This window comes from Oncorhynchus masou, chromosome 24, assembly GCF_036934945.1.
Source record: "Oncorhynchus masou masou isolate Uvic2021 chromosome 24, UVic_Omas_1.1, whole genome shotgun sequence".
Classification (NCBI taxonomy): Eukaryota; Metazoa; Chordata; class Actinopteri; order Salmoniformes; family Salmonidae; genus Oncorhynchus; species Oncorhynchus masou.
In genome coordinates this window covers 55,928,836-55,956,694 of record NC_088235.1, presented here as the reverse complement: position 1 = coordinate 55,956,694, position 27,859 = coordinate 55,928,836, and the positions used below count along the sequence as shown (strand labels likewise).

The 27,859-nt window shown below is 45.2% G+C and overlaps 2 protein-coding genes across 10 annotated transcripts in view; both read left to right on the top strand.

Annotated features, from left to right (window-relative positions):
- Positions 1-15,726, top strand: part of LOC135512341 (zinc finger SWIM domain-containing protein 8-like) — a 212,671-nt gene extending 196,945 nt beyond the window's left edge. For 8 of the 9 annotated variants that reach the window (XM_064934265.1, XM_064934271.1, XM_064934266.1 and 5 more), the window contains 3 exons: positions 9,760-9,849; positions 13,503-13,554; positions 15,601-15,726. In XM_064934265.1, the coding sequence (XP_064790337.1) occupies positions 9,760-9,849; positions 13,503-13,533 (121 nt within the window). In that variant the 3' untranslated portion in view covers positions 13,534-13,554; positions 15,601-15,726. The remainder of the gene's footprint in view (positions 1-9,759; positions 9,850-13,502; positions 13,555-15,600) is intronic. The other variant, XM_064934274.1, reaches the window with a different exon arrangement.
- A 560-nt stretch (positions 15,727-16,286) lies between these two features.
- The window catches only part of LOC135512343 (bifunctional heparan sulfate N-deacetylase/N-sulfotransferase 2-like), a 30,965-nt gene continuing 19,392 nt past the window's right edge, over positions 16,287-27,859 (top strand). Inside the window, exon 1 of the mRNA XM_064934280.1 lies at positions 16,287-17,309. Within this exon, the coding sequence (XP_064790352.1) occupies positions 16,287-17,309 (1,023 nt within the window). The remainder of the gene's footprint in view (positions 17,310-27,859) is intronic.

The following is a 27,859-nucleotide window of genomic DNA, read 5'->3' as shown; positions in this document are numbered from 1 at the left end:
TGTCCTCAGAACAGCCTTAATTCATCGGTGCATGGACTATGCAAGGTGTCGAAAGCTTTCCACAGGGATGCTGGCCCATGTTGGCTCCAATGCTTCCCACGGTTGTCAAGTTGGCTGGATGTCCTTTGGGTGGTGGACCATTCTTGAAACACACGGTAAACTGTTTAGTGTAAAAAAATCCAGCAGCGTTGCAGTTCTTCACACAAAACCGGTGCGCCTGGAACCTACTTATTTGCAAATTATGTTGGAAAATAAGTATTTGGTCACCTACAAACAAGCAAGATTTCTGGCTCTCACAGACCTTCTTTAAGAGGCTCCTCTGTCCTCAACTCGTTACCTGTATTAATGGCACCTGTTTGAACTTATCAGTATAAAAGACACCTGTCCACAACCTCAAACAGTCACACTCCAAACTCCACTATGGCCAAGACCAAAGAGCTGTCAAAGGACACCAGAAACAAAATTGTAGACCTGCAACAGGCTGGGAAGTCTGAATCTGCAATAGGTAAGCAGCTTGGTTTGAAGAAATCAACTGTGGGAGCAATTATTAGGAAATGGAAGACATACAAGACCACTGATAATCTCCCTCGATCTGGGGCTCCACGCAAGATCTCACCCCGTGAAGTCAAAATGATCACAAGAACGGTGAGCAAAAATCCCAGAACCACACGGGGGGACCTAGTGAATGACCTGCAGAGAGCTGGGACCAAAGTAACAAAGCCTACCATCAGTAACACACTACGCCGCCAGGGACTCAAATCCTGCAGTGCCAGACGTGTCCCCCTGCTTAAGCCAGTACATGTCCAGGCCCGTCTGAAGTTTGCTAGAGAGCATTTGGATGATCCAGAAGAAGATTGGGAGAATGTCATATGGTCAGATGAAACCAAAATATAACTTTTTTGGTAAAAACTCAACTCGTTGTGTTTGGAGGACAAAGAATGCTGAGTTGCATCCAAAGAACACCATACCTACTGTGAAGCATGGGGGTGGAAACATCATGCTTTGGGGCTGTTTTTCTGCAAAGGGACCAGGACGACTGATCCATGTAAAGGAAAGAATGAATGGGGCCATGTATTGTGAGATTTTGAGTTAAAAACCTCTTCCATCAGCAAGGGCATTGAAGATGAAACGTGGCTGGGTCTTCCAGCATGACAATGATCCCAAACACACCGCCCGGTCAACGAAGGAGTGGCTTCGTAAGAAGCATTTCAAGGTCCTGGAGTGGCCTAGCCAGTCTCCAGATCTCAACCCCATAGAAAATCTTTGGAGGGAGTTGAAAGTCCGTGTTGCCCAGCAACAGCCCCAAAACATCAATGCTCTGGAGGAGATCTGCATGGAGGAATGGGCCAAAATACCAGCAAAAGTGTGTGAAAACCTTGTGAAGACATACAGAAAACGTTTGACCTCTGTCGTTACCAACAAAGGGTATATAACAAAGTATTGAGAAACTTTTGTTATTGACCAAATACTTATTTTCCACCATAATTTGCAAATAAATTCAATAAAAATTCTACAGTGTGATTTTCTGGATTTTTTTTCTCATTTTGTGTACCTATGATGCAAATTACAGGCGTCTCTCATCTTTTTAAGTGGGAGAACTTGCACAATAGGTGGCTGACTAAATACTTTTTTGCCCCACTGTACATTGTTTTGTCTTGCCTATTCATCCTCTGAATGGCACACATACACATTCCATGTCTCAATTGGCTCCAAGCTTAAAAATCCTTCTTTAACCGGCCGCCTCCCCTTCATCTACAGTGAGTGAAGTGGATTTAGTGACATCAATAATGGATCATTGCTTTCACCTGGATTCACCTGATAAGTCTGTCATGGAAAGAGCAAGTGTTCTTATTGTTTTGTATATTCTGTGTATACAGACTACGCTCACACTAAATGTATACTGTTTTCATGTCAGTTCACACACTTACTGTACTGTTAAACGCAATTGTTTTGTTAATTCCTGCATTTCTACACATTTTCCCATGCTTATGCCCTGTTCTTATGCTATCTGAGTGACTCAAACGTTATAACAAAATCAATGGGGACCCCATGCCATTACATTTTTGGAATTAGTGAGAATTTCTCCTTTCCAAGATAATCCATCCACCTGACAGGTATGTCAAGAAGCTGATTAAACAGTACGATCATTACAAAGGTGCACCTTGTGCTGGGGACAATAACTGCACATTTTAGTGGCCTTTTTTGTCATAAAACACAATGCCAAAGATGTCTCGTTTTGAGGGAGAGGGCAGTTGGCATGTTGACTTCAGGAATGTCCACCAGAGCTGTTGCCAGAGATCTCTACAATAAACCACCTCCAATGTTGTTTTAGAGAATTTGGTAGCATGTCCTTCCGGCCACATCCCAGTTTGTTCTCATAGACTAGATGTAACGTAAATGTAATGTGTATATGTTACGTTTGCTATGGTTACGTAAGGCAGATGGTTACTCAAGGAAATAATGTAAGTAGGGTGGATGAGTGGGCGTATAATGCGAATGTCTAGAAATGCGAAGGATGTGAGTTCGAATCTAATCATGGACAACTTTAGCATTGTAATTAGCAACTTTTCAAACGCTTACTACTGCATTTATTTTTTCATTTATTTTTTCTACTTTTACTCCTTTTTCTCTACAATTATGTGGTATCCAATTTGTAGTTAGTCTTACCTCATTGCTGCAACTCCCGTACGGACTCGGGAGAGGCCAAGGTCGAGAGCTGGGCGTCCTTTGAAACACAACCCAAACACGCCACACTGCTTCTTGGCACAATGCCCTCTTAACACAGAAGCCAATTGCAACAATATGTCGGAGGAAACACAGTGCACCTGGTCCGCCACAGGAGTCGCTAGTGCGCGATGGGACAAGGACAACCCTGCTGGCCCAACCGTCCCCTAACCCGGAAGATGCTGAGCCAATTGTGTGCCGCCCCATGGGTCGTGGTCGTTGTGGTGCTTACTACTTTTTTAAGCTACTTTGCAACTACTTAGCATGTTAGCTAACCCTTCTCCTAACCCTAACCTTAACCTTTTAACCCTACTCCTAAACTTAACCCAAACCTTAACCCAAATCCCTGGCTTAGCTAACGTGCTTCACTGTGGGGATGGTGTTCTTCGGCTTGCAAGCCTCCCCCTTTTGGATTTTGATTGGTCAGACCAGCGTTAACCAGTTGCGACGAGCATACCCGTATCCGGGAGCGTAATCATAGCCTCAAATGCATTAGCATAACGCAACGGACATAAATACCCCTAGAAACTTTTCCTATTCATGAAAATCGCAAATGAAATGAGATAAATATATTCAAACACAAGCTTAGCCTTTTGTTAACAACACTGTCATCTCAGATTTTCAAAATATGCGTTACAGCCAACGCTAGACAAGCATTTGTGTAAGTTTATCATGGCATAATGCTATGCTAGGCTCTGCTGGCAGCAGGCAACATTTTCACGAAAATAAGAAAAGCAACCAAATTAAATCATTTACCTTTGAAGAACTTTGGATGCTTTCACTCAGGAGACTCCCAGTTAGATAGCAAATGTTCCTTTTTTCAAAAATATTATTTTAGTAGGCGAAAAAGCTCCCGTTTCTTCACCATGCTTGGCTGAGAAATCGACTGAAATCGACTGCTACAACTATAACGCCAAACCTTTTTCAAAATTTGCTCCATAATATCGACAAACACGGCAAACGTTGTTTAGGATCCATCCTTAAGGTGTTTTTAACAAATATATTCAATAATATATCCCTTGAGGCAGTTGGTTTCTCATAAGAAGCGATTGGAAAAATGGCTACCTCAGTATTTTATGCAAGGTTTTCTGCGGGAGACACCATGTGAACACATGCCATATATGGTCCCTTACAGCCATTATTCAAGGGAAATGCCTAAAAAGATGTCACAATGCTGTAGACACCTTGGGGGAAACGTGGAAAACGTAAACTCATTCGTAGCTCATTCACAGCCATATAAGGAGTCATTGGCATGAGGCGGTTTCAAAAAATGTGGCACTTCCTGGTTGGATTTTTATCTGGGTTTCGCCTATAACATCAGTTCTGTGGCACTCACAGACAATATCTTTGCTGTTTTGGAAACGTCAGAGTGTCTTCTTTCCAAAGCTGTCAATTATATGCATAGTCGAGCATCTTTTCGTGACAAAATATCTTGTTTAAAACGGGAACGTTATTCATCCAAAAATTAAAATAGCGCCCCCTAAATCTAACTGGTTAAATGACATTAGCACAGGCACTCCCTGTTTGAGTTTCTGCCTATAGAAAGGGAGGAGCTAAATAGAGTCGTGATCTGATTTGCCGAAGGGAGGTCGGGGTAGAGCCTGCTAGCCATCCCGGAAGGGAGAGTAACAATGGTCGAGAGTTTTTGAAGTTCGAGTATTGCAGATGATGTGTTGATAGATCTTCGGTAGCGTTTTCCTCAGATTTGCTTTATTAAGGTCCCCAGCTATAATAAATGCGGCCTCAGGATTTGCAGTTTCCAGTTTGCGCAAGGTCCAGTGTAGTTCCTTGAGCGGTCGTGGTATCCACTTGAGGGGGAATATTCCCCGGCTGTGAAGAAAACTATCAAAAGGCATTTGATAGTGAGGTATTTTAGGTCGTGTGAACAAAAGGACTTGAGTTCCTGTACGTTACCACAATCACACCATGAGTAGTTAATCATTAAACTTACACCGCCTTTCTTCTTCCCGGAGAGTTCTGTTTTTCTATCGGCACAATCTATTGAAAACCCAGCTGGCTGTATGGACGGGGACTGTATATCCAGAGAGAGCCATGATTCCGTGAAACAGAGTAAGTTGCAGTCCCTGATGTCTCTCTGGAAGGAGATCCTCGGCCTGAGCCTGTCAACTTTATTGTCCAGGGACTGGACAGAGGCGGTGGATGGTGTGCACGCCTCCTGAGTCGGACTAAAAGTCCACTCCGAATACCTCTTCTCCATCGGCGGCACCTTGGAGCAGCCCCTGGGATAAATTCAATCGCTTTGGAAGGTACGAGACAAAGGATCCAATTCAGGAAAGTCATATTCTTGGTTGAAATGCTGGTGAGTTAAGGCTTCTCTGAAATCCAAAAAGTTATTTCCAGCTGTACATAATGAAAATGTGAAGAGCGTTCTGGGCTAATAATGAGAAATAATACATAACAAAAGTATAATACTGCAAAGTTGCTTAGGAGCCTGAAACAAGGTGGCATTCAGAGATTTAATTGCATTGACAGGAAGAAGCTGTCTTATTCACACAGGCTATTAATGTATAGTGAGGGGAAACGAGAGCCACATTGCTGCTTTCTGAAATACACAAATATAGAACACACCTGGGACATAAACAGTAAACATAAATACAAAAATTCATTCATACTGGATGTGCAGGCACACACTCTCAACAGCAGCACTTCAAAACACACTAACACAGTGTTGACCGTGCCGCTTTTCCGCTCGGATTATAGCCTTGGCCTGCTCTCTGAGAACGCACTGCCTCCTCAGTACTGGCTGCCAGACTGACACACACAAATACCAACACACACACATACTGACACACACACACACACTGACACACACACACACACACACACACACACACACACACACACACACACACACACACACACACACACACACACACACACACACACACACGGAGCCACCAGGCCTTCCACCTTACCCCTATGCCAAGGCCAATGGCAATGCTCACATCAACCTTACCTCTCCTGTTCAACCAAACCCCAGTGACTATACAGACGACTTGTCTACTAATCTCCTGCATAGGGTAATGTATCTTATTTCCTCCTTGATTCCTATTTTGGCTATTTCTGCATTATTATTGTTGAGGAGATAAAAATACCTATTTATTCAAAGCGTTATGGTTAGGCATAAGGTTAGGTTTAAAATCAGATTTTAAGAAGAAACATTTAAGAAATAGGTGGGGTTTAGCCATAATTATGACTGTGAATGTGGACCTCATGATACCCCACTCCCTTTCAAATGTTGACATACCCACATACACACACACGGTGGGTGGCCTTATGTGGCTCCTCCACCAGCCGTGCAGATGCATGCGGTTTATTATCTAAACACCAACAACGTTGCGTGTGGGAATGGACTGCGGCGGAGGTAGAAGGAACACAGCAGAATCCCATAGAATAATGACAACACACAGTCCCTCAACACATACTTCCTGTGTTTTGCTGCTGAGATTCCCCGAGCCTGATTCTTGTCAGTAGTGCTTTCTCAGCTGGGGTTTGTATTGTTTCAATCTCCTCTCCATCACTCCAGGGCCACTCTCTCCTGCCTGGTAAAATATACGCCTGATTCCCCTGTTTTGTCATGGCTCTGCTGGCGTGATACACAGATGGTAATGGAGGCCTCAGCCCCCTTGTGCTCTCTTTCTCCCCCTCTCTCTCCATCTCCACAATTGCCTCATTCCCTCCTTATCTCCAGCTGGCTGCCCTAGTGTTTGCATGGCACTCCATGGAGAGATTAACTGGGCCCCGGTAGTTTTGCCGTAGTGGTAACGCACCTGGTAACAGTGTAAATATTGTGACATCTCTCTCTCTCTCTGTCTGTCTATCTCTCTCCCTTTCCCCCTCTCTCTCCCCCTCTCGCTCTGTCTGTCTCCCTCTTCCTGTCTATCTCTCTCCTGTTCTCTTATTCATCTTTCTCCCTACCCTCCTTTCTCCCTGCGCCAGTGCTCCGCTGCGACGGATGGCCTGCTTAATGAAGTGCCATCTCTAATCTTTAAATATTTAGTCTGCTTTAATGAGGGAGATTATATTTGAATGTTTTTCTCTGGGAGGCTGATGATGAAGAGAGGAATACTTTCTTTCTCTATCTCGGCGGCACCGAGCAGTCTTGGTGTGTCCTCTTCTGTCCTCTCAACTAAGACCATGGTCTCAAACTCAATGTAGATATTTTTAGTTGTCCATCTGGCTAACAAAGCCATGCCTGCCAGTGCTGTGTGTTTGCATTGCTTTCCACGAACTGTCAAGCTATTGAATGACAGGAGGGAGAGAATACATTTGCTACATTTGCTAGTCAAAGGTAATCAAGTTGAACTAAGTCACCATAAATGGAAAGACTTAAAATTAAAGCTTACAGTAATTATCTCGTGTTTCCAGTCTATGAGAAGACCTCCCTCTGTCTTTCTATCTGAAATGGGGAAATTCATTTGATTAAACTCAGCAAAATAAGAACTGGCCATTTTTCAGGACCCTGTCTTTCAAAGATAATTCGTAAAAATCTGTGTAACTTGACAGATCTTCATTGTAAAGGGGTTTAACACGGTTTCCCATGCTTGTACAATGAACCATAAACAACTAATGAACATGCACCTGTGGAACGGTTGTTAAGACACTAACAGCTTACAGATGGTAGGCAATTAAGGTCACAGTTTTGAAAACTTAGGACACTAAAGATGCCTTTTTACTGACTCTGAAAAGCACCAAAAGAAAGATTCCCAGTGTCCCTGCTCCTCTGCGTGAACGTGCCTTAGGCATGCTGCAAGGAGGCATGAGGACTGCAGATTTGGCCAGGGCAATAAATTGCAATGTCCGTACTGTGAGACGCCTATGACCGCGCTACAGGGAGACCGGACGGACAGCTGATCGGCAGACCACGTGTAACAACACCTGCATAGGATCAGTACATCTGAACATCACACCTGCAGGACAGGTACAGGATGGGAACAACAACTGCACGAGTTACACCAGGAACGCACAATCCCTCCATCAGTACTCAGACTGTCCGCAATAGGCTGAGAGAGGCTGGACTGAGGGCTTGTAGGCCTGTTGTAAGGCATGTCCTCACCAGATATCACCGGCAACAACATCTCCTTATGGACACAAACCCACCGTCGCTGGACCAGACAGGACTGGCAAAAAGTGTTCTTCACTGACAAGTCGCGGTTTAGTCTCACCATGGGTGAAGGTCCGATTCGCGGTTATCGTTGAAGGAATGAGCGTACACCGGGGCCTGTACTCTGGAGCGAGATCGATTTGGAGGTGGAGGGTCCGTCATGGTCTAGGGTGGTGTGTCACAGCATCATCGGACTGAGCTTGTTGTCATTGCAGGCAATCTCAATGCTGTGCTTACAGGGAAGACATCCTCCTCCCTCATGTGGTACACTTCCTGCAGGCTCATCCTGGAGGGGTTACCCTCCAGCATGACAATGCCACCAGCCATACTGCTCATTCTGTGCATTATTTCCTGCTAGACAGGAATGTCCGTGTTCTGCCATGTCTAGCGAAGAGTTCAGATCTCAATCCCATTGAGCACGTCTGAGACCTGTTAAATCTGAGGGTGAGGGCTAGGGCCATTCCCCCCCAGAAATGTCCGGGAACATGCAGGTGCCTTGTTGGAAGAGTGGGGGAACATCTCACAGCAAGAACTGGCAAATCTGTTGCAGCCCATGAGGAGGAGATGCACTGCAGTACTTAATGCAGCTGGTGGCCACACCAAATACTGACTGTTATTTTTGTAATTTTGACTTCCCCTTTGTTCAGGTACACATTATTCTATTTCAGTTAGTCACATGTCTGTGGACTTGTTCAGTTTATGTCTGTTGTTGAATCTTAATATCATCATACAAATATTTACACATGTAAAGTTTGCTGAAAATAAACGCAGTTGACAGTGAGAGGACGTTTATTTTTTTGTTGAGTTTCTATCAGTCGGTGCTGGCTCACATAGCAGTCCATGTTATGATCTACTCATAACACCAATAGTGTTGCTAGTCAGGAAGAGATAATGATCAGAATGGTTGGATCATTGTTCATGGTTTTTCTATGAGCTCCATCTATTAACTATAATTTCCTTTAGATGTTGACCTTTGCTGTTTTATTACTACACTCAATTGTGAACGTGTTGTAGTTGAACATTAGCTAAGGGTTATGGTCAACTCAAGTGATAGGTACTATTTAAAATACCATAGATTACCAACATTTTTGCTTTCATGGTCTTTGTAGCACCCTTGGGGCCGGTTTCCCAGACACGGATAAAGCCTAGTCCCAAACTAAAAAGCATTCTCAATGGCGAATCTACATTGTAATTGACTAAGTCCAGGACTAGTTTTAATCTGTATCTGGGAAACCGGCACAGTTTTAATGCCCAAAGTTTATACGATTATAAAAATATATATATATAGGCGAGTATGTTCTAATCTATCTATTACCATAGACTCCGTGCCTGGCCTCCAGCTAAAGAGAAGATATCCACAGTGTTTGAAGCCAGACAAACTCCATGGCAACGAAGGAGAAAACGAATGAAGAGAGGGACTTATCTGAGTCCAGAACACTCCATTATAGTCCTGCGGTATGAGAGAGTAGAGAGCTCTTCTATCGACCCTCATACAAATTCATAACCCGCTAAACAAACACACAGAGTTCAGCTTTCATGTAACACTGGGGAAAACCGGCAGATCTGTCGCTCTCATCGTTGCTGAACAACCTTATTCCAAGATCACTCAACAACAAGGAACAAACGTGCAAAGAAATACAACCAACCCTCCTGCCTGCTTGTTTCATGTTAGGTGTCAGCGCTGCTCACAGTCTACCGGGCGTGCTGTTCTGTTGGAACCCCTTAGGGGGATGGATGGATGGAGAGAGGGAGGGAGGGAGGGCATTTCCTCCCGGAATTTGATGGTCAGCATTCCTCTGATTGGGCTTTTGGGTGCATGACCCCGGGGTCCGAACAGAGGAGGGTTGAAGAGGGGGAGGACTTCATGTTTTCCTTTCTTCCCTTTGTTCCGTCTGCTTTTCTGTTCACAGAGCAAACACAGTGGTTCTCGTCCCTCTTGATATTCCAGTAGATGGACATGCATCTGATCAACACAGCAGGCTTCTCGATCCATCCTTTTGGTGAATTACACGCACATATACATTTTCTCTCAATTTATCCGATTCAATTCAGGCCAGCCATGTACCCTAATCTGACCCTATGCCTTATTTAGGTGATACATATTCATGGTAACCTCCACTTGAAGTATTTAATTTTTTAAACACGGATCTCCAAGAGCAGCATTTTAAGTCTATTGTTCTCAGTCTTGCCATTGGCCCTCACAAAATGCAATTTGAGGCTTCGCTTTTTTATCCCCATTTATCAGGGTTTCCAGTCAGGCTCTTTGTAAGTGTTGGATGGATAAGTCATAGGTTATACTGACCATGAGGCAGCGCACCTGTGAGTGAATAAATAAGACACCCCTGGGGCCACATAACAGTCCCCTGCCCTTCTCTCCTGTTGCCTTCAAAGGAGCCCAGTCATTGTGTTACTGTGGGCCTATCTCCCCCTACCGGTGGGTTCCTGCATTGAATGTACTGACTTGGTAGGATGAAGTTGTTGCCACTAGACAATGATGTAAGTATGGCGCCCCCCCCCCCCATGGTTAAAGTTATTAGGGTAGGGTAATCTGATCCTAGACCTGTGTCTTAGGTCAACTCCTCATCAACTTGCCTGGATGCATCTGTGGAATGTGAGGCACCAGTAGAAACAGGGGCCTCCCACCGGGCCCTCTGGTATACCGTAGTCTCAGGTCAGGGGTTAGTCGAATGGTGTGGACAGGATGCATGCTGGTCCTTAATAGAGACGCTCGTAAGAGCAAACCCAGGTGTAGGACTGCAATGGTGTGTGTGTGTGTGTGTGTGTGCTTACATAGACTGGAGCCTTATTCGCTATCATACAATCTTGCAGCATTCTTAAATCTTCTCTAGATCGAATAACCTCAGTTATCGTCTGATCTGTCATTCCCTCTGCCCTCTGCTTCCCTGTGTTATCTCGCCTCATTTAAAAACACATGGCTGCTCTCTTCCGAGTGTAAAGAAAATACATCAATAATTGAAACTACCAGAATTAATAACAGGGCATCTGTCCGGCATATGGATAGTTTGGTATGTAATGCTCTGTGTGATTTGAAGTATTATCAGGGACTTTCCAACCCAGGAACCCATCTGGTCCTGTGATAGAGGTCGTCAGAGTCCCCTCATTTCCACTCTTTATCTGCATGCCATTCCATATACTGTAGCGCTTCTATAGTCAGGATGCAGTAAGATAAGGAGAGGGTTTGAAAGAGAAATGCTTACCTTTCTTTCTAGGAAGAATCTCTCTATGGGCTTTATGTTCCAGATCGGCACTCATTCAGGATAAGCTTGTTCAGTTTGTTTTTGATGCCCAATATACTCTCTTGCGCACTTTATCTCTCCTTCACACACCTTTGAGAGAGAACCCCGCCCCACACACACACACACACACACACACACACACACACACACACACACACACACACACACACACACACCTCCCCAGCTCCCACCTGCTGCCCTGTTTGTGTCTGCTGATCCAGTCTGCAGCAGGGTGGGGTCTGTGGGATTAGTAGTCGGAGTCTCTCCTTCTCTCTGTGGTTTAGTCCTCCCTCCCCAGTGTGAGCCAGACTAGCCTGGGATGAGGAGGAGGACCTAATACGGTTCAAGCCTGCTCCTCCAGCCGTCAGCAGCCTCAGCATTTAGGCTTTATAAGCTGCTCAGGGCGATAGCCCCGGGCCACTGCTACTGACAGGAGGCTGGAAGGGAGCGCTCTCTATAAACTACACTGTTCAAAAAAATAAAGGGAACATTAAAATAACACATCCTAGATCTGAATGAATGAAATATTCTTATTAAATACTTTTTTCTTTACATAGTTGAATGTGCTGACAACAAAATCACACAACAATTATCAATGGAAATACAATTTATCAACCCATGGAGGTCTGGATTTGGAGTCAAAACTACAGGCTGATCCAACTTTGATGTAATGTCCTTAAAACAAGTCAAAATGAGGCTCAGTAGTGTGTGTGGCCTCCAAGTGCTTGTATGACCTCCCTACAACGCCTGGGCATGCTCCTGATGAGGTGGCGGATGGTCTCCTGAAGGATCTCCTCCCAGACCTGGACTAAAGCATCCGCCAACTCCTGGACAGTCTGTGGTGCAACGTGGCGTTGGTGGATGGAGCGAGACATGATGTCCCAGATGTGCTCAATTGGATTCAGGTCTGGGGAACGGGCAGGCCAGTCCATAGCATCAATGCCTTCCTCTTGCAGGAACTGCTGACACACTCGAGACACATGAGGTCTAGCATTGTCTTGCATTAGGAGGAATCCAGGGCCAACCGCACCAGCATATGGTCTCACAAGGGGTCTGAGGATCTCATCTCGGTACCTAATGGCAGTTAGGCTACCTCTGGCGAGCACATGGAGGGCTGTGCGGCCCCCCAAAGAAATGCCCCCATGACTGACCCACCGCCAAACCGGACATGCTGGAGGATGTTGCAGGCAGCAGAACGTTCTCCACGGCGTCTCCAGACTCTGTCACGTCTGTCACATGTGCTCAGTGTGAACCTGCTTTCATCTGTGAAGAGCACAGGGCGCCAGTGGAGAATTTGCTAATCTTGGTGTTCTCTGGCAAATGCCAAACGTCCTGCACGGTGTTGGGCTGTAAGCACAGCCCCCACCTGTGGACGTCGGGCCCTCATACCACCCTCATGGAGTCTGTTTCTGACCGTTTGAGCAGACACAAGCACATTTGTGGCCTGCTGGAGGTCATTTTGCAGGGCTCTGGCAGTGCCCCTCCTGCTCCTCCTTGCACAAAGGCGGAGGTAGCGGTCCTGCTGCTGGGTTGTTGCCCTCCTACGGCCTCCTCCACATCTCCTGATGTACTGGCCTGTCTCCTGGTAGCGCCTCCATGCTCTGGACACTACTCTAACAGACACAGCAAACCTTCTTGCCACAGCTCGCATTGATGTTCCATCCTGGATGAGCTGCACTACCTGAGCCACTTGTGTGGGTTGTAGACTCCGTCTCATGCTACCACTAGAGTGAAAGCACCGCCAGCATTCAAAAGTGACCAAAACATCAGCCAAGAAGCATAGGAACTGAGAAGTGGTCTGTGGTCACCACCTGCAGAACCACTCCTTTATTGGGGGTGTCTTGCTAATTGCCTATAATTTCCACCTGTTGTCTATTCCATTTGCACAACAGCATGTGAAATGTATTATCAATCAGTGTTGCTTCCTAAGTGGACAGTTTGATTTCACAGAAGTGTGATTGACTTGGAGTTATATTGTGTTGTTTAAGTGTTCCCTTTATTTTTTTTGAGCAGTGTATATAAGGAGGAGTGGAGCAGGAAGCTCAATGAATCAGTTTGGCCTTGGTGTGAAATGGTCAGTGACCAGCTCATTTCCCTCTCCTCTCCCCCACATCGTTGGGCTTAACCGTCCTGGACCTGCTCTTGGGGCCGGTTTCTGTCTTAAATGTCAGCTGTAAAATCTGTCAAATTCACTGGGAGCCCTGTGGGACTCATGGTTGTGTTCAGGGTCAAACGCTCTGTCTCTTTCTGTTTTTCTCTCTCTTACCCGAAGGCTTGTCTGTGTGGCTGGGAGGATGACTGGGCGCTATGTAGAATACACTGAACACCCACTCTGTAGATGGGGAAATCTCAGCACTGCATTCTCATGTTCTTTCTTTCTGCTCTCTCCCTCACAGGTTTTCCTGCCTGACCAACCTCGTTAGATAAGACACACACGCCTTTTTTCAGGTGAGACCTCTCTGCTTCCTCCTGTCATAACACCACCTCAAACCTACCACCTCTTATATACCTCTGTTTACCCCCCCCAGTCTCAGTCAGATCCTTACCCTAGTCGCTATTACCCCACCTCCATTATTTTCCAGGTATGACCACCAACTCTTTACAGAGAGCAGTAGTAAAAAAAATAAAAAACATTACTTCAGAGGACAAGGTGATGCTGACCCATCGTCCCCTTCGATAGCCCGCCCAACCCAGTGCCGCCTCCTCACCCAGTCTCTGTGCCCCTGTGGGAGGAGGAGGAGGACCCTGTGTTGTTGTGATTTGTCTCCCTGAAGCCAGTTGGAGGGGAAGTGGTCAGCGAGGTGAGGCTGTTCTCAGGCTAAGAATAGAGCAGGTTCCTGTTTCAGGATGCCCCCCCCCCTGTTCACACTGAGGGTGATGGGTTGTGTCTGCGTTGAGGGAGGGAGGTCCGCTCCAGAGCGCCACGTCTCAGAGGTTCTGTGTCGGGGGCAGAGGGTTGGGGGATGCGGGGGTTCAGAGCGGAAGCACCATGAGGGTTTCTCTTGTTACATTATAGTCGGGAGGGTCTCTGTCAAGATCTTTCTCTCTCCTTCCTCAAGTTCTTGCTTACCTTTTTCTTTGTCACTCCTCATTGTCCATTCTGGATCTCTCTTGCTGTCTGTGTGTTCATCTTCCTTTGTGTTTTACTCCGTCTTTGTTTCTCTCGGTCAAGGTGCCTTTGTTAAAGCCAAGGCTTAGTTGGCACTTCTGAGAGAAAAATGATCCTTTAAGTGCTTGCCCAGGGAATGTTGCGTAGGGGCATGGTGGATGACATTGATCATGTCAGGGAAACTTTGATAGATTGCAGCATCCTGTTTATAATGCAGGGCTGTGAGAGTCTGTCTTGGCTTCGGACTCGATGTCTTTTTTTTGTTCTTTTTTTTGTTAATAACGAACTGATATGAGCCACTTGTTTTGCTCTTTGCAGTTAACCACATATTTGTATTTGCACTGTAGCGCCATGTTGGCTTCTTCCAGTCCCCCCACAGTGATAAATGATCCAGCCAGTCTGCAGGGACTGAGACACTCTTTCACTGCTGATGTATGGATTTGCGTGAGCTAGTTTCGTAACCTGGTCTCAGTGGAATCAACCCAGCCCACTGCAGGTGGAATGCCTTAAATTTCAGGTGGCTCCCGTTTAAGGCAGGTGTTGTTCTGGCGATATTTCCCAGTTTGCTAACACACTGACAGTGAGCAGCTCTCGCGGCATTGAGTTCCCTAACCCCCCCCCCCCCCCCCCCTCCTCCGGAGCTACCACTGTGCACCTGCGTCTGTGTTCGACCGGCTGCGATCGTAAACAAAATATTGTGCTGTGCAGCATTGGCCCACTTTTGAGATTGTGAACACCCTCAGCCACCCACCCACACAGCCATATAATCATTCACGTTTAAGGTCAGAGTTTTCCTTTCACACCTGTAACGGTTCAGGTTCTGCCGTGGCTATTTTGGGCTTCATGAGAAAATGTGTTCATGACACAGGGCTTCGGAGATGGCCTGGTTTTGAGTTGGGGGAGGGGACATGGTGGGAAATTCACGAGGCTGCAATTTTTAGTCCATATGGAAGCATCATGAAATCAGATGATCAGTAAACTGACCCTGCCTCATGTTCTGACTTGTTCTCTGAAGACGTAGGGTTTTGGGCCACTGTCAGCAAACAGACGACGTGTACCTACTGGGAACAACTCAGTCTGACAGGAAGTTACACTCTTAAGGTTTTATAGCTGCCTTTGATTTATTATGCTGTTAGCTGAGCAGTTTTTGAAAGTGCAAACAAATAATTTTTGTCTATCAATGTCAAGTTAACATGTATTTGTACTTTTAATTGAATTGCTGTCTTTGTTGACCCTGCTTCACCACTTTTCCTTCTGTTTCAGTTTTGCGTTGTCATGAGAAAGACATTATCCTGAGGACACATTTTGGATACGAGAACGAGGTGTGATCTGATGTGCACTAACCCTACTTTCTCTCTTCTCTCTCACATTCTGCCCCCCTTCAGGTTTTTTCCCCCTCTGCCGCCCCCAAGATGAGCAGGCTGGGCCTCCACAGGGGGCAGTGTTCAGGGTGCGCCCCAGGCCCAACCGGCCCCCAGCCGAGAAGCTGCTGAACATAACGTACAGCCACACACACACACACAGAACCTGAGAGCAGGAGCTACACACCCACGATAGGGTCGAGATACAACCAGTGTCTCCTGATAACGGCCGTGTTTACATGTGTACAAGGGAGTGGTGTGGTGTTCAGTGACGGAGAAAGGAGAGAGATCCGCCTAGAGGAGGGGAGAAAACGGAGGAGGAGGAGTGTGAGGAACACACAGAGAGAGAAACCCAATCCTCTTCGGTAGCAGAGCTGCGGAGGGGCGAGCCTGGGAGAAAGAGAGAGAGAGGGAGGAGAGTGTAGAGGGAGCCCTAAGTCCAGCGCAGACGGTCAGAGCAGCCAGCCAGGCAGGCATCTTGTCCTGCATCCAGAGAGGTGGAGAGACGAGCAGGGCCCCAGACGGAGAGTCATGGGCTATGGGGGCCATGGTGACCTAGCGTAAATGGCTATTCCTCAGCACAGCTTGGTGCCAGTGTCTGGAGCTCAACCCTCCCCCTCCTCCTCTTCTTGTGTCCCTGCCCGCTGCTGTGCCACGCTGCTGTTCGTCCCCGACGCTGCCTTCTGCTCTGCCCCTGTCGTGCTGCGGCTATGGTGGCCAGCCTGTGGAAGCTGGTGCGGGGCGTCAGGCAACTGGAGCTCCATCGCCTCATCCTGGCGCTCATCGTCTTCTGCCTCCTCTCCATGGCCTTCTTGGCTTACTACGTCAGCAACAGCCCCAAGATCAAGGAGGCACCCCCGCTGCCCTTCAGTGACTGCGGGGGGGTGCCGGTGGCTGTGGGAGGGGGGCAGCGGGCGCCCCTCTTCTTGCCTCGCTCAGGTCGACTGCGCCAGGTGAAGGCCATGGACAACTCTCGTACAGATCCGGTGGTGCTGGTGTTTGTAGAGAGCATCTACTCTCAGCTTGGCCAGGAGATCGTGGCCATCCTGGAGTCCAGCCGCTTCCGCTACCGCACCGAGATCGCCCCGGGGAAGGGAGACATGCCCACGCTGACTGAGCGCAACCGTGGCCGATACGCCCTCGTTATCTATGAGAACTTGCTGAAGTACGTCAACCTGGACGCCTGGAACCGCGATCTGCTGGACAAGTACTGCGTGGAGTACAGTGTAGGCATCATCGGCTTCTTCAAGGCCAACGAGAACTCGCTGCTCAGCGCCCAACTCAAGGGCTTCCCTCTCTTTCTGCACTCCCACCTGGGCCTGAGGGACTACCGAATCAACCCCAATGCCCCTCTGCTTTACATCACCAGACCTAATGAGGTGGAGCAGGGCCCCCTGCCCGGGGACGACTGGACTGTGTTCCAGTCCAACCACTCCACCTACGAGCCTGTCCTCCTGGCCAGCACCAAGTCCTCTGACGCCCTGACCCACCTGGGGCCACTCAGGGCTATGCACTCCACCGTGGTCCAGGACCTGGGGCTTCACGACGGCATCCAGAGGGTCTTGTTTGGAAATAACCTGTCCTACTGGTTGCACAAGCTGGTGTTTGTGGACGCCATCGCCTACCTGACGGGCAAGCGGCTCTGCCTCTCGCTGGAGCGTCACCTGCTGGTGGACGTGGACGACATCTTCGTGGGCAAGGAGGGCACCCGCATGAAGGTGACCGACGTAGAGGTGGGTTCACTTGGTCTTTCTTTCTCTCACACTCTCCCTCTCTGCTCTCACGGTAGGCCTGTATGTGAGGCTCAATTCATTTGCCTCGGTTCACTGTCAGTGGTAATTAAGATGTAAAGATTATTAATAACGCAGAAACACAGAATATTCCAAAAGGGAAGATTATTTCAGTCTGTCACCTTAACAAGTGTAGATGTTTCTGTTAAAGCATCCTTTGATTATTTTAAGAAAGTGTGTCTTTCCTACTCCTCTCACCGTGGGACACACGGTTGAACATATTGATTTCCATTGCCATTCTCCGTAAGGTGTGACTTGCTTCTAAGGCAAGGCCCAAATAAAGGCTAGCATTTATTAGGATGAATCGCAACAGGATCTGTCTCTTCTGCCATTAGTCTAGTATCTGGTTGTTAGTATGCTACTGTGTCAAATAGGTTTACGTGCGTTCTCTTCACTTTGAGAGAACCTCCACTGGACGACGTTAAGGCTTTTCCAGTCTTGAAAAGAACCTTGTTTGAAGTGACAAAAACAGATGTGTGAGCGTCTCCAGTACGTCACAGCACTCTTAATGGGTTTTCTCACCGCTCTATATAGCTGTTGAACACATTTAACCCACGTCAGCAGTTTGCGGTGCAAAAAAGCGAGCCACGTTGCCTGGAGGGCCACTCTGCCAAATGCATCAAACTAAATTAACACAATTAATGGGAAATAATAGGAGTATTAATTAGGCTTTAGCACTGATAACAGGGATGCAGTTTAGAGTGTAATGGGGGACGGTACAAGGGGGCAAGCTTGTCGCTTCAGCAAAAAGAGACCTGCTCACTCCAAGCGTGTCTCCTTCCCCACGAGTGGTAGGGGGGTGGGGTGGTGCAGGGCAACCAACAGTCGTTCAGCCAGTTAATGAGCCTGTCATCAACTAAACCTGACAAGGTTGGTACCAGGCAGTTGCATATGGAAGGAGAAATGTACTGTTGGCACCGCCGCTGTGTTTAGTTATCACACCACCCGTTAGACATTTCTGCTTAATTGCTCCTGTGGAAATTGTATGACTAATAGACCATTGACGTCTCAGGCAGCCGAGTCAGGTACATGCTTTTGAAGCCATTCTCTAAATGGAGAAAGCAACATTACATTACGTGTATATATGGATTAATTGTGGAGCACAGAATAGAACAGCCAAGGTAGTGTAGTCAGAAGAATGGCCCATTGATTTTGCTCACCTCAATCTTCTGAACAGAAGTGTTCCTCTCTGAAAGGAATTGGCCAACTTGGTCTCTCGAGCATCAAGTCAATGGAACCACTTACCACTTTCTAATGTGTTAAAGATGCTGAAATATATTTGATGTCTATCCAAATAACATTTTCACCACACCATTTTGATCCAGAGAGTTATACCACATGACCAAAAGTATGTGGACACCAGCTTGTCTTACTTCCCATTTCAAAATCATGAGCATTAATATGGAGTTGGTCCCCCCTTTGCCATTATAACACTCTTCTGGGAAGGCTTTCCACTAGATGTTGGAACATTGCTGCTGGTATTGCTTCCATTCAGTCACAAGAGCATTAGTTATGTTGGGCACTGATGTTGGGCAGTAGGCCTGGCTCGCAGTTGGCTTTCCAATTCATCCCAAAGGTGGTTGAGGTTAGGGCTCTTGTGCAGGCCAGTCAAGTTCTTCCACATCAATCTTGATAAACCATTTCTGTACGTACCTCGCTTTGTGCACGGGGGAATTGTCATGCTGAAACAGGAAAGGGCCTTCCACAAACTGTTGCCGCATAGTTGGAAGCACAGAATCGTCTAAAATGTCATGGTATGCTGTAACTTTAAGGTTTCCCTTCATTGGAACTAAGGGGCCTAGCCCAAACCATGAAAAACAGCCCTAGACCATTATTCTTCCTCCACAAAACTTTACAGTTGCCGCTATGCATTGGGACAGGTAGTTTTTTCCTGGCATCCACCGAACTCAGATTCGTCCGTCAGACGCGTTTCCACTGCGCCAGTGTCCAATGGCTGCGAGCTTTACACCACTCCAGCCGACGCTTGGCATTGCACATGGTGATTTTAGGCTTGTGTGCTGCTGCTCAGCCATGAAAACCCATTTCATGAAGCTCCTAACGAGCAGTTATTGTGCTGACGTTGCTTCCAGAGGCAGTTTGGAACTCATAGTGAGTATTGCAACCGAGGACAGACAAATTTCACCCGCTACAGAACTTGGCAGTCCTGTTCTGTGAGCTTGTGTAGCCTACCACTTCTCAGCTGAGCCATTGTTGCTCCTAGACGTTTCCCTTCACAATAACAGCACTTACAGTTGACCGGGACAGCTCTAGCTCATAGATTTTGGTCAGGTTTCTTCCACCTGTCCTGACATGGTGTAAAATGTTGTGGCTGTTGCCATGCAGACTATAGTTTAATTACTGCTGTGTTGCCTTCCTGCACTACCACCTGGCCCTCCTGTTCAACAAAGCAGCTTTAATCACCTCAAGCAGTTGTGAGGCGAGTAGCAGGGCATTAACAAGGCATGGCTAAAGGTGTCCGCATGCTTCCCAGCCGAAACATATATTATGACGATATTTTGTGACGTTTTTGTTTGTTTTGGACTTTTTGGGGGGGATTGCTTAGTCCCAAAAAAATTATTGAGGCAAGCTGAAGTCGGTACCCGAAGTCTATGCCCCTTCGTCAACAATGGGAATTCTTCAGTAAAGTCTTTGTTGTCATTCAACGTGTGGTGACTCGTTTTAAGGCAAATTGTTTCATTTAAAAATACTGCACCAAACATCTTAGTTGGATTTAAAATTGCGCGAACAAACAAGAGAGAACTATTGTAAAGTAGACTGTGTCTGTATAAGATGTATAAATTGAAGGTAAAAGCAGAAGTGTTTATTAGTTTACTCCAATTGGAGGATCGGCGGTAGGGTCTGCGGGGAATAATAATAAAGGTATTCTTTAAAAAAAAGTATGTATGTCTATATAGGTATATGTATTTGTGTGTGTATATGTAAGCATGCGTGTATGGATATATATATTTACCAAAAAGATATGGGGGATTGGAAATGATGCAGACAATTACATTGGAAGCAACATCCTTTTCGCAATATTAAGCTGATCCACCCCTTTAAAAAAATATTTAAAGAATTGCGCGACTGCACACTCGTTCGATTTGCCTATCACTTGTTCGGCTAGCCACCAGCCGAACTGAAGCATGCTGATGCCTTAATGGACCACTAATCTCGTCTATTCTCACTCTGGGGGTGCAGCCTCAGACTCCTTAACACTAAAGCTGATTTCCCATACATGCATACCCCTGTTCACTTTTCCATGGTGCATTTGATATGGTTGACTCCTTCGATGTAACGTCAGCGATACTCTATTTGCTTTAGATGGTTGAATTTACATACAGTGCACTTGGAGTGCTTCCATATTCACTCCGGTTGGATGGGTACTCTCTCACCTTAGCATCTTAAATAAGCATTTATATTTCTCTGCCCATATGGTAAATGGCAGCTGCTGATGTTTGTCCTTGGCCATGTCCCCTTTCATCCTCCTCCTGTTATGCATGCCAGGTGGGAGTCCTGTTGACAGTCTAAGGTAGGGTCAGCCAACGCCCAGAGGCTTAAGTCAGATCATCACTGCAGGGTGAGGTTTTTAGCCAGCCCGGGGAATTCACAATGTCTTCAGATTTTTCTCAAGACAATTCAAGCATATTGAGGTCAATGATCTGAAGACGAAATAGAAGCGCACACAGACGGTGGAGATTTTTATTTATTTTACTAGGCAAGTCAGTTAAGAACAAATTCTTATTTTCAATGACGTCCTCGGAACAGTTGCAGTGGAGACTGACTGACAAGGGCCCCCTGACCAACCCTTATACCCCACCCTCATTCTGTCCATCTGCCCTTCTGTTTACCCCAGCTCTCCCAACCTAAACTCTTCTTTTCCAGGCTGGCACCAAGTTCTGTCTGTGTGCCCACAGGACAATGCCCCTTACCTCATCCCCCTGTTTAGTTTCGCCTTTCTGTCCCCCATGTCCTCCTCAGAAACACTGAAGGACTTTTGAAAAAGAGGAGCAGTTGTTGTTGTGCTGGAAGAGATGGAGAAGATATCAGACGCTGCTGTTCAGTTTCTGATCGCCGCTTGTCATCAGACATGAATTATGTATTGATATGTCTGTGGGGAGACATATCTCTGTCAGCAAACCTCAGGTGCTCCTAGGCAGCCAATACTGAGACATGGATCATATTTCCACACACACACACAGACCCCATAAACACTCACACACACTCATCCTAATCTGCAAGGAAAACAAACAGTGAATGCACACATGCTCAAGGACATCAGTACCCCTTTAAATAAGTCAGCGATTGGGTCTTATCAGGTACAGCTGCTATCTCTCTCCCAGAGGTTTGAACAGTGGAGGTAAAGTGCATAGCTCTGCAGCTCTGGGTTGATATGTGGAGGCAGAGCAGCAATCTCTTTCCCCATGCTGTGATTTGTGTGAGGATGCTGCTGTAGTCATCTGATATAGCTGATAAAGTGTGACGGTTTGGGGAATTTGTTGAACAGGACTCCAGGGCTCCGCAGGTTTGCTTTGCAATCCCATTAAAATCTTTACAATACCCCAACATGTGCACATTTTTTTACCCTTTATGGGTACAGCAGATATTTTTATTTATTTATTACTTATTTTATTACTTTTATGATGCATCTGCATTTTGTTGTTGTATCCAATCTAGTTGTTAAAGGCCCAATGCAGCTGTTTTTTGTCTCTATCAAATAATTTCCTGGTAACAATTAAGGACCTTACTGTGATTGTTTTCAATTAAAGTAGTCAAAAACAAACAAAAATAGCTTCTTAGCAAAGACCGATTTCTCAAGCAAGCATTTTGCAAGGACTGTCTGTGCGTGGTCTGAGTGGGAAGGGGGAAACTGAAAACTAGCTGTTATTGGCAAAGAGGTTTAGAACTCTATTTTTGTTCTCACCAGGCAGGAGAATCATCATCCCGCCAAAACATGCTGCAATGTCATGCAGTCTTTTCAAACAGCTCTTACACTAAAAGGGTATTATTAGGGCTGTGGCGGTCACAAAATTGTGTCAGCTGGTGATTATCAAGCAGTGACCGTACTTACATATCCCAACCAGAAGCCATGGATTACAGGCAACATCCGCAATGAGCTTAAGGCTAGAGCTGCCGCTTTCAAGGAGCGGGACACTAATCTGGACGCTTATAAGAAATCCCACTCTGCCCTCAAACGAACCATCAAACAGGCAAAGCGTCAATACAGGACTAAGATTGATTAATACTACACCGGCTCTCATGCTCGTCGAATGTGACAGGGCTTGCAAACTATTATGGACTACAAAGGGAAATCCAGCTGCGAGCTTCCCAGTGACTTGAGCCTACCAGACAGGCTAAATGCCTTTTATGCTCGCTTCGAGGCAAGCAACACTGAAGCATGCATGAGAGCACCAGCTGTTCCAGACGACTGTGTGATCACACTCTCTGTAGCCGATGTGAGCAAGACCTTTAAACAGGTCAACATTTAGACATATTACCAGGACGCATGCGCGGACCAACTGGCAAGTGTTTTCACTGAAATTTTCAACCTCTCCCTGACCGAGTCTGTAATACCTACATGTTTCAAGCAGACCACTATAGTCCCTGTGCCCAAGAGAGTGAAGGTAAACTGCCAAAATGACTACCACATTGTAGCACTCACGTCGGTACTCATGAAGTGCTTTGAAAGGCTGGTCATGGCTCACATCAACACCATCGTCCCGGAAACCCTAGCCTAGACCCAGTCCAATTCACATACCGCCCCAAGAAGATCCACAAATGACGCAATCCCAATCGCACGCCACACTGCGCTTTCCCACCTGAACAAAAGGAACACCTATGTTAGAATGCTGTTCATTGACTATAGCTCAGCGTTCAACACCATAGTGCCCTCAAAGCTCATCACTAAGCTAAGGACCCTGGGACTAAACACCGCCCTCTGCAACTGGATCCTGGACTTTCTGTTCACCCACGACTATGTGGCCAAGCACGACTCCAAAACTTTCATTAAGTTTGCTGATGACACAACAGCCAGATCACCGACAATGATGAGACAGCCTATAGGGAGGAGGTCAATAAGCTGGCAGTGTGGTGCCAGGACAACAACTCCCCCCCCTTTGTTTTTACACTGCTCGCTGTTTATTATCTATGCCTAGTCGACTAACCTGTACCCCAGTATATAGGCTCGTTATTAATATTTCATTGTAACAATTTTTTTAAACTTTAGTTTATTTAACTCTATTTTCTTAAAGGGCTTTTAGGTAAGCGTTTCACAGTCATTTCTACAACTGTTGAGTTCGATGCATGTGTCAAATAAAATTTGATTTGAAATAACTCTCCAGTGTAGAAAACCCTCAACAAAATTCCACTGAAAAGGCAGTGCGCGAATTTCAAAAATATTTTTGGGAAATATGTAACTTTCACACATTAACAAGTCCAATACAGCAAATGAAATCTACCCATCGTTTCCGATTTCAAAAATGCTTTACGGCTAAAGCACAATATATGATTATGTTAGGTCATAGCCAAGTCGAATAAACACACAGCCATTTTTCCAGCCAAAGATAGGGGTCACAAAAAGCAGAAATATAGATAAAATTAATCACTAAACTTTGATGATCTTCATCAGATGACACTCATAGGACATCATATTACATAATACATGTATGTTTTGTTCGATAATGTGCATATTTATATCCAGAAATCTCAGTTTACATTAGCGCCTTACGTGCAGTAATGTTTTGATTCCCAAACATCCAGTGATTTTGCAGAAATACTCATAATAAACATTGATAAAAGATACAAGTGTTATTCACAGAATTAAAGATCGACTTCTCCTTAATGCAACATCTGTGTCAGATTTCAAAAAAACTTTACGGAAAAAGCATAATATGAGAACAGCGCTCAGAACCCAAAACAGCCAGAGGAATATCTGCCATTTTGGAATGAACAAAGTTAGAAACAACACCATAAATATTCACTTACCTTTGACCTTCATCAGAAGGCATTCCCAGGAATCCCAGTTCGACAATAAATGACTGATTTGTTCCATAAAGTTCCATCATTTATGTCCAAATAGCCACTTGTTGTTAGCGTGTTCAGCCCAGTAATCCATCTTCATGAGGAGCATGCACTTCATCCAGATAAAAACTTGAAAAGTTCCTGTACAGTCCTTTAGAAACATGTCAAATGATGTATGGAATCAATCTTTAGGATGTTTTTTACATAAAACATCAATAATGTTCCAACCGGAGAATTCCTTTGTCTTCAGAAAAGCACTGGAACGAGAGGTAACTCTGTCGGGAGTGTGCGTCATGAGACCAAGGCTCTCTGCCAGACCACTGACACAGAGGTCTCATGAGCCTCTCCTTTATAGTAGAATGCTCATTCAAGTTTCAAAAGATGGTTGACATCTAGTGGAAGCCGTAGGAAGTGCAACTTTATCCATATCTCCATGTGTATTCGGTAGGCCAAGCTTTGAAAAACTACAAACCTCAGATGTCCCACTTCCTGGTTGGATTTTTCTCAGGTTTTCATCTGCCATATGAGTTCTGTTATACTCACAGACATCATTCAAACAGTTTTAGAAACTTCAGAGTGTTTTCTATCCAATACTAATAATAATATGCATGTATTAGCATCTGGGACAGAGTAGGAGATAGTTCACTCTGGGCACGCTATTCATCCAAAAGTGAAAATGCTGCCCCCTATCCCAAAAAGTTTAATATAAGCATATTTTGCTTATCCTGTCTTCCGCACGTAGCCTACAAGCCACTGATGCAATCCTTTGGAACGTCTAAATTTTCAAAAGTTTAATAAATCCCATGTAATTTAGCCTACACCTTCACAATAAATCCATTATTTAAATTAACATGATATGAAAAAAATGTAGTCTATTTCAGAAGAACAGAATAGCATACTCTTAGTTGTCCTTGAGTGGAAAGTTTTCAGACCCCTTCACCTTTTCCACATTTTGTTACATTACAGCCGTATTCTGAAATTGATTCAGTAGTTTTTTCCCCTCATCAATCTACATATTGTGACAAAGCAAAAACAGATTTTTAGAATGTGTCAAATGTATTAAAAAAATGATATCACATTAACATTAGTATTCAGACCCTTTACTCAGTACTTTGTTGAAGCACCTTTGGCAGCGATAGCAGCCTCGAGTCTTCTTGGGTATGACGCTACAAGCTAGACACACCTGTATTTGGCAAGTTTCTCCAATTCTTCTCTGCAGATCCTCTCAAACTCTGTCAGGTTGGATGGGGAGAGATGCTATTTTCAGATCTCTCCAGAGACATTCGATCGACTTCAAGTCCGTACTCGGGTTGGCCACTCAAGGACAATCAGAGACTTGTCCCGAAGTCACTCCTGCATTGTCTTGGCTGTGTGCTTAGGGTCATTGTCCTTATGGAAGGTGAACCTTCTCCCCAGTCTGAGGTCCTGAGAGCTCTGGAGCTTTTTCGTCAATGATCTCTCTGTATTTTGCTCCGTTAATCTTTCTCTCGATCCTGACTAGTCTCCCAGTCCCTGCTGCTGAAAACCATCCACATAGCACGATGCTGCCACCACCATGCTTCACCGTAGGGATAGTGCCAGGTTTCATCCAGACGTGACACTTGGCATTCAGGCCAAAGAGTTCAATCTCGGTTTCATCAGACCAGAGAATCTTGTTTCTCATGATCTGAGAGTCCTTTAGGTACCTTTTGTCGAACTCCAAGCGGGCTGTCATGTGCCTTTTACTGAGGGGTGGCTTCAGTCTGGTCACTCTATTATAAAGGCCTAATTGGTGGAATGCTGCAGAGATGGTTGTCCTTCTGGAAGGTTCTCCCATCTCCACAGAGGAACACTGGAGCTCTGTCAGAGTGAACATCAGGTTCTTGGTCACCTCCCTGACAAAGGCCCTTCTCCCCCCATTGCTCAGTTTGGCGGGGTGGCCAGCTCCGGGAAGAGTCTTGGTGGTTCTGAACCTCTTCCATTTAAGAATGATGGAGTCCACTGTGTTCTTGGGTACCTTCAATGCTGCAGACATTTTTTGGTACCCTTCCCAGATATGTGCCTCGACACAATCCTGTCTCGGAGCTCTACGGACTATTCCTTTGACCTCATGGCTTGGTTTTTGCCTTATCTAGATAGGTGTGTGCCTTTCCAAATCATGTCCAATCAATTGAATTTACCACAAGTGGACTTCAATCAAGTTGTAGAAACATCTCAAGGATGGTCAATGGAAACAGGATGCACCTGAGCTCAATTTCGAGTCTCACAGCAGAGGTTCTGAATACTTATGTCAATAAGGTATTTCTGTTTTTTGTTTTTTTATGAATTGACAAACATTTATACAAACCTTTCCTTCATCATTATGAGTATTGTATGTAACTTGATGAGGGAAATGTTGTATTTAATCCATTTTAGAATAAGGCTGTAACGTAATACTGTGGAAAAGTCAAGGGGTTTGAATACTTTCCGAATGCACCATATGTTATGTCCTGATCTCGTTATACCAAATGGCTGTGGGCTACAGTAGTTCATTTAGCAGACAAGATTTCCATATAATTATGTGGCATTATTTTATATTAAAGCTGAATTGAAATAATCTTTTTTCCAAATGATTTGAGGGACTGCGCACTTGCGGCTATTCTGTGTTGAGCAGTTAACAAATAAATATGTACTCCTATCTGCTTAATTTAAAGTTATTAATGTAACTTTAGTTGTTCCTACAAATGTTGGGCTATATGTTTGGATTTTCAATACATTGTTAGGCTGCGTGATGCGACTCTATTGATGATTTGATAAAAGTTGCTTGAAAGGCATGAGCTCTGCTTTGTTTTTGCGCAGGCTGTACACACTTCATCAGTCTCTCATTCACAATCTGACAAGCACTTGATAATGCCTCAATTTCTTAACATTATAAGCGCAGGAATGTGCACACGGCAGTAGGCTATAACCTTGAATGTTCCATTAGTGGGAAAACACCATTATCAAAAGTGACTGCAAATGCGATTATGCATGTAATGCTTTTATTATAAAGGTGCTTTTTTATGGTGATAATTATATTTTCCAAACTTGAAACTCGCCCGCTGTTTATGAATGCCAGTTAGACTTTGCCAAAATACCAACAACAGTGTGTGAAAACCTTGTGAATACTTACAGAAAACGTTTGACCTCTGTCATTGACAACAAAGGGTATATAACAAAGTATTGAGTTAAACTTTTGTTATTGACCAAATACTTATTTTCCACCATAATTTGCAAATAAATTCATTAAAAATCCTACAATGTGATTTTCTGGATTTATTTTATTTTGTCTGTCATAGTTGAAGTGTACCTATGATGAAAATTACAGGCCTATGTCATCTTTTTTAAGTGGGAGAACTTGTACAATTGGTGGCTGACTAAATACTGTTTTGCCCTACTGTAAGGATAGGCTAATATTGTCACCCATCAGACTATTCTTGATTTAATCTGTGACCGACCGGCTAGATTCGGTCTTATGT